Raw genomic sequence first — 15,024 nt, forward strand, 5'->3', positions numbered from 1 at the left:
TCTGTGAGATTAGGGACCAAGTCCTAATATTTTGTTCCTTCTTTTCCAGTTCCGAAGTTGATGCTCAGTGAACCATATTGAGTTTCCTCGGAAGAGTCAGAAATATCAGCTGTAGTGGACATCTGGTCTTGCTGACACAGCATCCATTCTTTTTGGTTTTCCTTGAGATGCTGACCATGTACCGTACTTCAGTCCTCATCCATGTGGTTAAAGCAGATAAGCACCATTCTCTTGGATCCCATATGACCTGAAATTAGTCAGTTAGTGTATTCTATTCTTTTGCCCACAGGAATCAGTGTTAGACCCATGACCCTGCCCAGGTGAATAGAGTCAACTTGAGACTCTTGTTAGAACTGTTGATAAAGAGGACTCTCTTTCTGGGAGTGTCCTAAGCTGGCAAAATGTAATCTTGATGCTACCTGTAGCTACTTTGCCAAGAACCTGGCAAGAATAAAGCCAACTCAGAGAAAAGCAAAACTGTGAGATGGAAAAAGATAGCCTCAATGACATTATTTAAGAGCCTGGAGCTATCTGTACCTGAAGCTAGCACTAGCTCTGGGTTTTTCAGGAACCTGAGCCAATAAATTGCCTTTTTCCAAGTCTAATGGATCTGGGTTTCTGTTTTTGTATCTAGAAGAGTCCTTATTAGTAGTTAGAACTGGACATAGAACAACAGACTGGTTCCAAATAGGAAAAGGAGTTCGTCAAGGCTGTATATTGTCACCCTGTTTATTTAACTTATATGCAGAGTACATCATGAGAAACGCTGGACTGGAAGAAACACAAGCTGGAATCAAGATTGCCAGGAGAAATATCAATAACCTCAGATATGCAGATGACACCACCCTTATGGCAGAAAGTGAAGAGGAACTCAAAAGCCTCTTGATGAAAGTGAAAGTGGAGAGTGAAAAAGTTGGCTTAAAGCTCAACATTCAGAAAACGAAGATCATGGCATCCAAATCCATCACTTCATGGGAAATAGATGGGGAAACAGTGGAAACAGTGTCAGACTTTATTTTTCTGGGCTCCAAAATCACTGCAGATGGTGACTGCAGCCATGAAATTAAAAGATGCTTACTCCTTGGAAGGAAAGTTATGACCAACCTAGATAGCATATTCAAAAGCAGAGACATTACTTTGCCAACAAAGGTTCATCCAGTCAAGGCTATGGTTTTTCCTGTGGTCATGTATGGATGTGAGAGTTGGACTGTGAAGAAGGCTGAGTGCCAAAGAATTGATGCTTTTGAACTGTGGTATTGGAGAAGACTCTTGAGAGTCCTTTGGACTGCAGGGAGATCCAACCAGTCCATTCTGAAGGAGATCAGCCCTGAGATTTCTTTGGAAGTAATGATGCTAAAGCTGAAACTCCAGTACTTTGGCCACCTCATGCAAAGAGTTGACTCATTGGAAAAGACTCTGATGCTGGGAGGGATTGGGGGCAAGAGGAGAAGGGGACGACAGAGGATGAGATGGCTGGATGGCATCACTGACTCTATGGACGTGAGTTTGAGTGAACTCCGGGAGTTGGTGATGGACAGGGAGGCCTGGCGTGCTGCGATTCATGGGGTCACAAAGAGTCGGACACGACTGAGCGACTGATCTGATCTGATCTGATATCCCAATATAAAATAAAAAGTTTTTTAAAAAGTCACTCAAACTACCACAAGGGCACAACTCTTTCTGTCTGAGTCTACCTGTGTGTCTATCCACACACACTGTACTCTTGTTTCCTTCTAATAAAGGAGAAAAGTGGATACCCTTCACTATTACCATTCAGAGATAACCTTGGTCATGTTTTTAATACATTCTTGATCTTTTTCTTTGTTGATGTGTGTGTTTGATTTTGGAACCATGTTGCATCCTCACTTTTACATCCTTTTTATTTTAATTTAGAGTAATGTAGTCCTGACATTGGGGGGTCCCTGACATGGGAGGCTGGCAAGGGCTCTGTTCTCCCGAAAATACTCTCCATAGTACCAGTCGGAGACAAAAGATGCTCTGGTTACTTACTCAACATTGTGTTTGATGCCAAACACTGGACCAGGCAACCAGCAGGCACACAGTGGGTCCTCTGTGAAAGATTGTTGAAATAAACTAGCAGGAACTTGACCCAAGGTGGCCCTTCTGTTTCTGGTGTGCAAACACTTGTGCAGCATGCACCCATCACCCATAAATTGAGAATAAAACTCCCCATTGCTGTACTCAATGCCACGTGCTGCCAGAACACAGAAATTCAGCCATGACTGCAAGGACAATTTGCAAAGCTGACCCACATGTAGTAAATGAATCTGTGGGTTTTGATGTGGTATTTGGACAAGACTATGTCACTTGAAACATATTGTTTGTCTGAGGATTATGTAGATGGTACAATAAATGGATTGGAAAATGTTTAAAGAGATTATCCCATACACACAGAGAGAACAGTGGAGAAAATAAGAATCCCCTTTAGAATGCACGTTCAATATATTTATTTTTCATTCTGTGGGATTTACCTTGTAAAGATGCTTTGTGAACTGTAAAGTGCTGTGTAAACTAACATTAGCACTCAGTGTGGTATCGTTTGTATGGAACAAATGGATATGTGTGTCCATATAGATGCGCACAGAAAACCTGCGTTCAGAGTTTATAAATATTGTAATAATTTATAAGTTGTTATAAATTTACATTTATAATATGTAATCTAAAGCAGGCAAACTTGAAGAGCTGCTCTTTCTGCTGTAAAGTTCACATGATTTTGTTTCTTTCTGTGGTTATAGATTTTGATACTCTTATTTGGATTACCTCTCTGTTAAAAATATTTCATGTGAGAGATATTAAGATTTCTTTGTATTGATTTTTAAATACTTTTTTGTATTGATTTTGTTCCCAAAAGAAGTATTGCAATACATATGCATAACTATTGACTAGGTTGAATAACCAAGGGCACTAACCCTAGTCTTTGCATTCTAAGAAACTGTAAACAGTCATTCAAGCTTCAAAATATGGATCCTTTCCAGGTCCCTCATCTTTTTGTTTGATTGTTTGTTTTAAGCTTTTCTTTTAAAAAAAATTTTATTGTAGTTGATTCGCAGTATTGTATTAGTTTCAGGTATACAGCAAAATGAATTGGTTATACATATATCCACTCTTTTTTTAAATTCTTTTCTTATGCCGGTCCCTCAGCTTATGCAGGTGGTGAAACTCCCTGGAAGGCAGACAGACTTATATCTGTGAGTGTTGGCCTCCGTCAGTAAGAGCAGGAGCTCTCATTAAGGGAGAGTCTCTCAGTAAGAGCATCCTGGAGAGACTGTCCTTACCTATCAGCTAAGTCTCAGTCTAAATTGGCTTGGGAGACAGTTGAGCTTCCATTATTCAGAAGCTTATGCCTCACAGCTCAATGCCATGTGCAGCCAATTGCCTACAGCTCTCTGATCAGTAATGGTGAGATTTTAATCAGTGTTTTGGACTCCATCTAGAAATACATTCCAAGTCCATTTGCCTGCAGGTGCCCAGCCTTGTTTAGGACCTGTTTTAATCCATTTCCATAAAGGAAGGAACATCAACCACATGACCTCTGCTCTTCTCAGGAGTTTCAGCACCCACATGCAGGACTTCCTTCTTAAGATTTAGCTAATCCTCTTTCTGACTTTGTGTCAGGGAAGTTGGGGCTCCTTTGTGTGCAGGGACATGAGTCAATGACCCTTGCCCTATCCATGTTCTGGCATGCTGTGCTTCTGAGGTGGGATGGCGTGGACACACCCCTAGTCATGCCAGCTGGAGAATACTTTTTCCTCTCTCCCATCCCACACCTAGTGAGTCAATGGCCCTGCCACTGTTCCTCATTGGCAGCTCTTGATCCACACCCCTTTCCCCTGCTCTAATTCCAGCCTTTACCCCAACTCATTCCCCTGTTCTCCCTGCCCCCAATCACATCTGGACTCCAAACTGAAGCCAAGGCAGTGGTCCCCAAACGTATGAAATAGGGAATGTCTTAGTCAAGCTTCTCCAGAGGGACAAGACCAATAGGATATATAGAGAGAAAGAGACTTCTTATGAGAAATTGTCTCACATGATTTTGGAAACTTAAAAGTCCCAAATATACCATCTGCAAATTGGAGATCCTTGGGTGCTGGTGGTGCAAATCCAGTCCGAATCTAAAGGCCTAAGAACCAGGGAAACCAATGGTGTAAATCCTAATCTGAGGACAAGAGAAGACTTGCATTCCATCTCAAGCTGTCAGAGAGTGAATTTTCCCTAACCCAGCCTTTGTTCTATCCAGGCCTCCACTGGATACTGAAGAAGGCCCACCCACACTGGGGAGGGCAGTCTGCCTTACTCAGTCGACAGATTCAAATGTTAACCTCATCTAGAAACACAGACACATCCAGAATAATATTTAACCAGATATCTCAGCCCCTCGTGGCCCAGTCAGGCTGACATGTAAAATTAACCATTACAGAGAGTTTTATTCCCTGTAGTTTCAGAAAGGCAGAATCTTGTAAGAAAAGCTTCCTACATGGCACAGAAGCCACAGTTCCTTCAAGTATGCACCCATTTGCTTTTAGAGCCCAAGGCCCTGAGCAACCAGATGTTAAAAAGGCAGGTCCTGGCTTCTCCCTGCCCCAGACCTGCCACATCTCTGGGCAAGGTATGGGAGTCTCATGACCACATGCAGACTACATGCTATGTATTCTATGTACTACATGCTGCTTGCTATGTAAACAGGATGGTGGACTCTTGAGTGTCTGACCTCTGCCCACCTGTCTAGCACTGGGTCATGGTGTTCCCCCTTTCCTGCCAATGTCCCTCACCAGGCTCTGGCCAGGAGGACTCCCACTGCATACCTCCTCCCAGTCCCCCCGATTTCATGTCTTTGTGCTACTTCTTGGTCCTGACACTCCCCCCACCTGTATGTTCTTCCTCTTTCTCTTCACTTGGCTGATACTTGCTCATATTTTCAAACCCAACTCAAGAATCCTCTGCATCTGATACCTCTGTGCTAGGATAAAGAAATATTTCATTCATTCAACAAATAGTTACAGAGACCTTTCCACATGTCAGGCACTATTCTGGGATCTAGTAGAGGACACAACAGACAAAAGAACATACCTGCACATAACACTTATTCTCAAGAGGAAGACCAATAAGCAAATTTTAAAAAAACATGTAAAATATATGATATGTCAGATAAAGGTGACATGAAGAAAAATAAAGCAGGATGAGGTATGGGGAGAGCACTGATTTGGGGAGTAATCAAAGCAGGTCTCACTGATGAGGTGGCAAATGAGCAGAAACCCAAAGGAGAACAGTTGTCCCAGAAGAAGCAACAATATCCACGGAGATACAGTGAGTGAGTGTGATTGCATGATTGAGGCATGGCAAGGATGTCCATGTGGTTGTAGTGAAGGGAGTGAGAAAGAGAAGAGGATGACGTGAGCTCAGAAAGGTCGTGAGAAGCCAGAACACGTAACCTTCCTTTTGGCTGTTGTAAGGCTCTGACTTGTCCTGAGTGGTTAATCATCAGAAGGTTTGGAACAGTGGGGAGACATGATTTGACTGACTTTTAACAGACCTTAGATGGCAAAGTAGAAACAAGGGTCGAGGTCATTGTAATGGTTCAGGTGAGATGTATTCATGACTCAAATTAAGGGTAGGATGGGATGGTGAGAAATGGCAAGATTCAGGATTAGATGTTGGAATGGCTTTGGAATGTCAGAGACAGATTTGGGACACAGATAGCTGTAAACTTTTTATTCTGGTAAAATATAAATAACATAGAACTTGTCATTTTTAAGTGTAAAGTTCAGTGATGTTAAATACATTCACCTTGTTGTACAGCCATCACCACCGTCTGTCTCGAGAACTTTTTCATCTTCCCAAATGAAAACTCTGTACTCATTAAACACTAGCTCCCTAGTACCCTCTTCTTGCAGCCCCTGGCAAACAGCCTTCCGCTTTCTATCTCTGTGAATTTTACTACTCTAGGTGCCTCATATAAGTGGAATCATATACCATATCTGTCCATTTGTGACTGGCTTATCTGACTTAGCTTAATATCTTTAAGGTTCATCCATGTGGTTGCATGTGTCAGAATCTTTCTCTTCTTAAAGCTGAGTAATATATCATTGCAGGTATATATCACATTTTGTTTATCCATTTACCTATCAACGGGCACTTGGGTTGTTTCCACATTTTGGCTAGTGTTAATAATGCTGTGAACGTGGGTGTACAAGTATCTATTCAAGTTCCCGTTTTCAATTATTTTGAAATTGAAATTCTAAAATGGAATAGCTGGATCACATGGTAATTCTGTGTTTAATTTTTTGAGGAACCACCACACCATTTTCCATAGCAGTTGCACTATTTTATGTTCCCACTCACAATACAGCTGCAATTTCTCCACATCCTCATCACTTATTTTTTGTTTTTTGATGATGATCATACTAATGGGCATGAAGTGGTGTTTCATTGCAGTTTTGATTTGTATTTTCCAAATAATTAGTAATGTTCAGCTTCCTTTCACATGTTTATTAATAGACTCCAAACTTTGACCTAAGCAGCTGAAAGAAGGGGTTGCCATGGAGCAAGATGGGGATTAATGTACAAAGAGCAAGTTTTGAAGGAAAAATCTCCAGAATTAAATTTGAGGTACATATTAGGTAATGGGGATATTGATAAGCAACAGGACATAAATCTGACATTCAGGTGACAGGTCCAGCCTAGACATATAAATTTGACAGTCACTAACCAAAAGAGCGTACATAAAATCATGAGATTGAATGAGATCTCAAGAAAATGTTTGTAGAGGAGAGAAAGTCTGAGGCCTAAGTTCTGGGGCCCTTTTATTTGAAGGATGGGAGATGAGGAAGAACTTGCCAATCAGATGAGAAGCACCATGCTGAGCATGTAGTAAATGCTGTAAAAATACTTAATGAAAGAATATCACCAGTTTTTTTATAAACAAACTTATTTTTCTGTTTCTTTTAATTTGGGGATCCAAAAGGATTTGGGTTTCAATCCTAGCATCTGTACTTTTAAGCATTATTTTATTTATTTTATTATTTATTTTTAGCATTGTCTTGGCAATAATAATGGGGTTCCCCAGTGGCTCAGACAGTAAAGAATCTGCCTGCAATGTAGGAGACCTGGGTTTGATCCCTGGGTTGGGAAGATCCTCTGGAGAAGGGAATGACAATCCACTCCAGTATTCTTGCCTGGAGAATTTCAAGGACAGAAGCACCTGGCGAGCTACAGTTCACGGGTTTGCAAAAAGTCGGACATGACTGAGCGAGTACACTTCGCAATAATAGTAAAAATAATGACAGAATTTCTTGATGTTTACTTTGTGCTAGGAATGCTGCTAAGGGTATTAGGTTCAGTGTGTCATTTTAATCTCCAAATAAGTCTATGAAATAGGCATTTCTCTCCCAAGTGACAGAGAATCAGAGAAGTTCAATAATGCCCTCAAGGTTACAGAGTTAGAGAGAGGTAGAGCTACAGGTCCAGCAGAATCCAAAGCCTCCTTTTAAGCACCATGCTTTATAAACCCTAGATGTTAAATTAACCCCGCCCAATGTCAGTTTCCTCATCTGTAAAATAAGAAGTATGAGAATGTCCACTTTGTAAAACTGTTAAATTTATTGACAAATAATGTATCTATTACCTGACCCAGAGAAGGTTATATTCTGAGGGCACTTGATAAGTATTATTTCCTGTTTTCCTTTTCCATTTTACTTCAGACTCCTGCTGCCAGACTCAATGGAGACTTTCCATAGGATCTGATGCTCAGAATTCATTAATTATAGCTTTGTTAAACCTACAGTGCGTGCACGTGTGCATGCTCAGTTGCTCAGTTATGTCTGACTCTTTGTGACCCCATGAACAGTAACCCACCAGGCTCCTCTGTCCATGGAATTTTCAACCTTTAAGACCTTAACAGGTCCACTGCAAACATTGTCTCTGAAATCAAACCATTAGCAGTGGATTTCTAAAACCCTTGGGAAGACATTGCAACTTGCTCAGTATTGCTCTTGACTGCTGAATTATTCATGTCCCTTGATGGATTCTGAAGTTGACTTCCTCCTGAGAAGGATTCACAAATGAGACTTGGGCCAGCTACTTGAAGTTTCAGTTGAGTAAGAAGGTGGTGAGTGAACAAAAGTGAGCAGGTGGCAGAGGAAGTGTTGCCAAGTGGCCTGTGAGGCACCAGGAGCAGAAGGGTGGGTATATTCAAAATCTACTCAACAATTTCAGGTGCTGAGGGTGGGGTGGGGTGGGACGGTGGGCCAGATTATGTTTCCAAAAACAAGGAATGTTTCTTTTTGAGGACATAGTGTGAGAAAGAAGAAGAAGAAGAAACATTTAATAAGTACCTATTTTGTGCCAACACATTTTTAGATGTAATACTACTTGATCTTCAAAAAAAAAAAAACTGGGTCTGGGTTATCTCTCTCTTACAGGTAAGAAACTGAGGCTTCAAGAAGTGAAATAACATAAGCAATCTTAAAAAGAGTTGAGAAGTATGTCTACCAAATAGAATTAGTTTGTGAACGACAGAAAACCCAGTGCAATCCATGTGGAATCACTGCAGGGCTGGCATGGCTTTCCACTGTGTTAGAGACCCTGGCTCCTCTTATTGTCTTGCCAACCTTAGCCTGTGGTGTCCCCTTCAGCATCTGAAATGACTGCTTGGTAATAGGAGGTTCACCCCAGAAGAAATAATGACACCTCTGTTTATATTCAACTGGACAAAGCTTGGTCACTTAGCTGCTCTGAGTTACAAGGGAGGCTGAGAAATGTGGCACTGTGCCCATAGGAAAGGTAAGGTTTCTATTTCTAAGGACGAAGGAGAAAAACAGATACAGGACCCACCAGTAACCTCTGCTCCTAGGTAGTTAAATCTAGGTCTCTTTCACTCCAGAGGACCCCTCCTCCACCAGTTCTACTCTACTGCCTTCCTTAAGAGAAGTGCCACTGCCCCAGAAATCCCCGTCAGGCTAAAAGTGTCCTGTGGGCAACCATGATAAGAACAGCCAGGTCCCATAGGTTCTTTTTGTGAGCCAGGCACTATGCAACGTGCAGTAGAGCACTGCCTCATTTAATCCTTCAGTAACCTCATTAAGGGGTTTCCCAGGTGGTACAGTGGTAATGAACCCACTTGCCAATGCAGGAGATTCAGGAGACACGGGTTTGATCCATGGGTCGAGAAGATCCCCTAGAGCAGGACATAGCAACCACTCCAGTATTCTTGCTTGGGAAATTCCATGAACAGAGGAGCTTGGCGGGCTACAGTCCATGGTGTCACAAAAAGTCGGACATGACTGAGTGGCTGAGCAACTGACCGACTGACTGAAACTCATAAAGCAGGAACTTCATTCTCCCCATTGTACAAATGAGGAAATGGAAGCCAGCGAGATTATATAGCATACCCAAGCTCACACAGAGAGCAGCTTCTGGATCTATATGTTGTATGGCATCCACACAATGGCAAATAGGATCTACATTCAGGCAGCGCATACTCCAAAGTCTAGTCTTTTACTTGTTGTGCTTGTCTGTTTCACGTGTATTCCCATTCAGGGCATCTGCTTCTGCAAATCTCTTTGGAATCCTATTCCTCAGTGTAGTCACAATGCCCTATTTCATGGAATAACCTTTTCAAGGATGCTTTGTTCTTTACATGAGAAAACCCAATTTATGTTAAGATTTGACCTGGCACAGCTTGACTCCATTGAAGAGAAAAATCAGTCTTTTTTTTTTTTTAATCAGTTGGAGTATCAGGTGTGCAGAAAAGTTAACATAGCGCATCTGAGATTGCTTCTCCTTAGCTGGCCTTTTTGCAAAGTTGCTCTTGGCTGCCATCTGGGAACTTGGATTTCCAGAGGGTTTCCACCACCCACACTGATAAGAATATCTCAGCAGGCCTTAACTGTCTGCAAACAATATGACTTATGTGAGCACTTACTTTCCTTCTGGGAGTCTGAAATTTTGGTAATGCCCAAGAGAAGTTATCAACCTGACTGTGCTGTGCTTGGTCGCTCAGTCGTGTCCAGCTCTGCAACCCCATGGATTGTAGCCCGCCAGTCTCCTCTGTCCATGGGGATTCTTCAGGCAAGAATACTGGAGTGGGTTGCCATGCCCTCCTCCAGTGGATCTCCCCAACCCAGGGATCAAACCCATGTCTCCTGCACTGCAGGCAGATTCTTACCATCTGAGCCACCAGGGAAGCCCAAGAATACTGGAGTGGGTAGCCTATCCCTTCTCCAGTGGATCTTCCCCACCCAGTAATCAAACTGGGGTCTCCTGCATTGCAGGTGGATTCTTTACCAGCTGAGCTACCAGAGAAGCCTGTCTACCTGACTAGCCCTGAATAAAAACCTTGCTAAGTCTTCAGTAAGCTCTTGGTAGGCACTATTTCACATGTGTTGTCACAACTCCTTGCCAGGGAAATTAAGTAAATCCTGTGTGACTCCATTTGGGAAGGATTCTTACAAGCTTTCATCTTGTTTTTCTCAAGACTCCCCACCACCCCCACCACTGCCAAGCTTGTTTTCTACTTGCTGATTTTGCTTTGTATCCTTTCTCTATAATTAATCATAGCCATAAGTATGACTATACGCTGAGTCCTGTGAGTTCTTCCACAGTGATGATAGCTGCTGTAACAAATAAACGTCAAGGCTTTAGATAGTTTATTTCTTGTTAGTGCAGAAATCAATACCAGCGCTCCTGGTGAGCAGGTGGCCTTCTACTCAGTCACTGAGGACCCAGGCACTTTCCATCTTGCACTCCACAATAAGTTGGCAGATGGAAAAAGGGACTGTGGAAAGGACATGCCTCCTGGTTAACCCTCCTCTTAACCCTAACCCCAACACTGGACCTGAGATGACATACATCCACCTCAGGACACATTCCACTTGTAATCACTAGTCATGTGGTCCCGTACAGATGCACGGGGACTAGGAAATGGATCTTGGCTTGGTGGCTATTTCTCTGCATCAACTCTGTGGAAAGAGAAAGCATGAGTCTTTGATGACTGGCAACAGTACCATAATAGATACTTATTATGAACCTACCCTGTGCTCAACTTCATACCAAATGCTCTGAGGCAACATGAAGAAGTCAGTTGTTCATGCCTATACAGAGGTTGACATGTTAACGGGAACTGGTCACCCCCAAGGATGAGGAGGCAAGGTTCCCCTTTTCTGGAAAGTCTTCTACTACACCATTCCTCTGTGCTTCGCTAGTAACTAGTGCTGATCACTTTCATAGCACTTAGTGCACTAAAACCCACCATAATCTTATCTGACTCTCCCACTGAAATATAATTTTGAGATCACAGCTTCAGTTGACTTATTGATCAGCATGTATTTCCAGTACTCAGCACAGAAAATGGCACATCTGAGATATTGGGTAAATGAATGAAAGCTCAAGCAGAATAGTGAGATGCAGTGCAGTACCGTGCTGTGAGCACGAGTTAGTCAAATCTTCTTATCCCTTGTGACCTTGCAAAAGTTGCTTAATTTCTCTGAACCTCAATGGTTCATTCTTAGAATGAGGACAAAGATACCAACTTTGCAGGGTTGCCATGAGGATTTTCTGAGATCCTAAATGTGTATTCGGCACCTAGCCCTGTTTCTGTCTTGTTCCTGAAGTTACAGAGAACAGTTTTTCACCAGGGAATACGATGTTAGCTGTGGGTTTTTCATAGATGCCCTTTATTGGGATGAGGGAGTTCCCTTCTTTTTCTTGTTCAGTCAGTGTTTTTGTCAAGAGGAGGGATTGGATTTTGTCAAATGGTTTTCTTCTGTCTGTTGAGACAATCTTGTGGGTTTCACCCTTTATGCTATTCATGTGATATCTCACATTAACTGATTTTCAGATGTTAAATCAATTTTGCACTTCTGGGATAAATCCCACTTGGTCATGGTATATAATCCTTTTTATACATTTCTGAATTGTTTTCTAGTGTTTTGTTGTATTTTGTTTTGGTTTGGTTTTCAGGGGTGCGTTCTGTGTCCCTAAGTGTTTCAGACCCTTTGCTTGATTCCCATGGCACTCCCCAGAGGCCCCTAAGGAACTCCTTATTGGTTTCTCCTTGGGACAATTTCTAATAAATCACTTCCAGTCAAATCCTGTTCTCAGGTGCAGCTCCTGGGGATCAGCCTGAGTCACTGCCAGGGTCAAGGCCCTCTGTGGTCACTGTGGCCCTTCATGCACACCCACACCCCTCCGGCTAACCCAGCTCTGTGACTTTTCCCGCAGGTGATCTACGCCCTGAACACCCGCCAGGACGAGACCGAGGCGGGCATGGAGGCACTGCGCGAGGCCCACCAGGAGGAGCTGCAGCAGGCGGTGGCCGAGACCGAGGCCAGGCTCCTGCAGGCGCAGGGCCGCGTGGGCGAAGAGGAGGCCCTGCGGCAGCGCATCCAGGCACTGGAGAGTGCCCTGGAGCTGCAGAAGCAGCTGACACAGGAGGCACTGGCCCAGTCGGCCTCTTGCAGGCTGGAGACCCAGGAGAGGGAGCTGAGGGTGGAGGCCGAGCACGCTGAGCGGGTGCTCACCCTCTCCAAGGAGATGCTGGAGCTCAAGGCCGACTATGAGAAGAGGCTCCGGCACCTGAGTGGCCACGAGGCGCCCCGGTGGGACCGGCTCACCAAGGAGGGTCCCGAGCCCAAGGCCGAGCCGGGCTGCGGCCCCGAGATGCGGGAGGTCCTGCTGGAAGTGGAGCGGCTGCGAGCGGAGAACCAGCAGCTGAGCAAGGACTACGCGCGGAAGGCCGAGGAGCTACAGGCCACGTACGAGAGGGAAAACGAGGCGGTCCGGCAGGCGATGCAGCAGTCTGTGAGTGAGGCCCTGTGGCAGTGGCAGGAGAAGGAGACCGACCTCCGGAAGAACTTCCAGGCCCAGGAGGCAGCCCTGCAGGCCCAGGTCCGGAAGCTGGAAGGGGATCTGGAGCACAGAGGCCGCAAGATTAGTGACCTGAAGAAGTATGCCCAAAAGCTGAAGGACCGCATTCAGGTAAAGCAGGGGCTCTTCCTACCTCCCAAGTGTGAGAATAACCATGGCCGGTAATATGAACACCTACCACTCATCAGGCACTGTGACTTCTGCCAAAGTGAGCATTATTACCTTCATTGAGTTTAACCACATTTATTAAGGAAATATTTATTGAACACCTACTATGTGCCAGGCCAGGGCTGTGTTCAGGAGACACATGGTAGGCTGGACTTGATCCCTGTCCTTTGAGAATGGAGAGACTTACAATTTACAGATGAAAATGTAAAACTGAAATTGAGAAGCTTAAGGAGGAGTGTAGCTGGGCACACAGCTGAAAAGTGTTTGAACTCAGTTCAGCCTAATTCCAAAGCCCCTACTCACTCCATAACAACTTGCCTGTCCTAACATCCTTGAGGCTTTATATTTGTGGAAAATTGGACCAGTGACAAGTTAGTTATGGGAAGCCCATCTCTAAAAGTAACAGCAGCTAGTATCTTTCATATTTCCTGAGCATTGTTTTCTGTCCCATTTTATCTCATTTAATCCTCACTACAGAAAGGCTGAGGTTTCCCAGGCTAGTGGTAAAGAACCCACCCGCTAATGTAGCAGATATACGAGACACATGTTCAATCCCTGGGTCCAGAAGATCCCCTGGAGGAGAGCATGGCAACCCACTCCAGTATTCTTGCCTGGAGAATCCCAAAGACAGAAGAGTCTGGCGGGTTACAATCTATAGTCACAAAGAGTCAGACATGACTGAAGCGACTTAGCACAGCACAGAAAGATTAAATAACTTGCTGAACATCACACAGCCAATCAGAGGATGAATCAGGATTTGATGAACACTGAGCCGCTGAATTCCAGAGATTAATGGCACATGCTGTGCATTTACCCACTTTTCAGAGCTGATGTACATAGGATGTGTCTGCACAGAACCAGTGAAATGACACCCTGTCTCTTTGTTTAGGACCTGGATGTGCAGCTCAAGGAGGCTCGACAGGAGAATTCAGAGTTGAAAAGCACGGCAAAAAAACTTGGGGAGAAGCTGGCCATTGCCAAAGATAAGCTGATGTTGCAGGAGTGTCATGTGACACAGAAAACCGGTGAGATGCCCCAACTGATTTCCTGACAAAGCAAAAGTTGGCCACCAGGTTGGCTTGGCACTGCTTGCAGCCTTGAGACTGTTAAGGGAGCAGAATGGAGGGCAGGGCTCTTTGATCTGACCTGCCTGGTGGTAAGTCCCATCATGCAGGACATAAGCAAGCCAACACCCACAGCTGCCACAGGTCAGATATCTAAAAGGCATGATGCAGAAGGATCTCTGGCTCCCAGATAGTTCTCCATCCAGTCCACCATAGTGCCTGAACTTCTCAGCTCTGGCTTTTCCCTAGACTTAGTCAATGCTTTATACTCTAACGTCTTTCACACAGTGATGATATTGGATGTTCCCAATAGTTTTGTGAGTTAGGTATTGTCAGTATCCCATGTCACAGATGAAGAAATGAACCAGAGAAAAGTTATGTGGCTAGCTTAAGGCCAGCCAGCTGGCTGGTGATAGTGTAAAATACATAGGTTATCTGACTCCAAAGTGCATTCTTTGAGATAAGGTTGGATAACATCACTGACTCATTGGACATCAACTTGAGCAAACTCAGGGAGATAGTGGAGGACAGGGAAGCCTGATGTGCTGCAGTCCATGGAGTCACAAAGAGTTGGACATGGCTTAGCAACTGAACAGCAACAAAAAAGTGCTTTCCACTGAGCTCCCTCATCAGAACGTTCTTGAATATAGTGTGATCAGTTTGACACTGGGATATATAACAAGGGCACAAAACATAGGCTCTGCCTCCAGGGAGATTATGGGACTGTTACTTTACATGCTTTCATATCATGAGTGCATCCCAGGCAGCAGAGGAACAAGATGTCTGGGAAAGAAGAAATCACTTTGGGCTGGAAAGTGTGAGTTGGAACCAGTGGGTATGGTGGTCTTAGAAGTAAGGCATAAGTACCTTGGGGAATATGGGAAGAAACTGAGCAATTCTGCTGCTGCTG

The 15,024-nt window shown here is 44.0% G+C and overlaps 1 protein-coding gene across 2 annotated transcripts in view; it reads left to right on the plus strand.

Moving 5' to 3' along the window:
- FAM184B (family with sequence similarity 184 member B) overlaps positions 1-15,024 on the plus strand; it is a 119,474-nt gene that overhangs the window by 49,165 nt on the left and 55,285 nt on the right. For both annotated transcript variants that reach the window (XM_086406363.1, XM_086406364.1), the window contains exons 2-3: positions 12,238-12,993; positions 13,940-14,075. In XM_086406363.1, coding sequence (XP_086262489.1) covers positions 12,238-12,993; positions 13,940-14,075 — 892 coding nt within the window. The remainder of the gene's footprint in view (positions 1-12,237; positions 12,994-13,939; positions 14,076-15,024) is intronic.

Source organism: Bos grunniens, chromosome 6 (assembly GCF_055505025.1).
Source record: "Bos grunniens cultivar Pamir isolate PY7600 chromosome 6, Bosgru_T2T1.0, whole genome shotgun sequence".
Taxonomy (NCBI): Eukaryota; Metazoa; Chordata; class Mammalia; order Artiodactyla; family Bovidae; genus Bos; species Bos grunniens.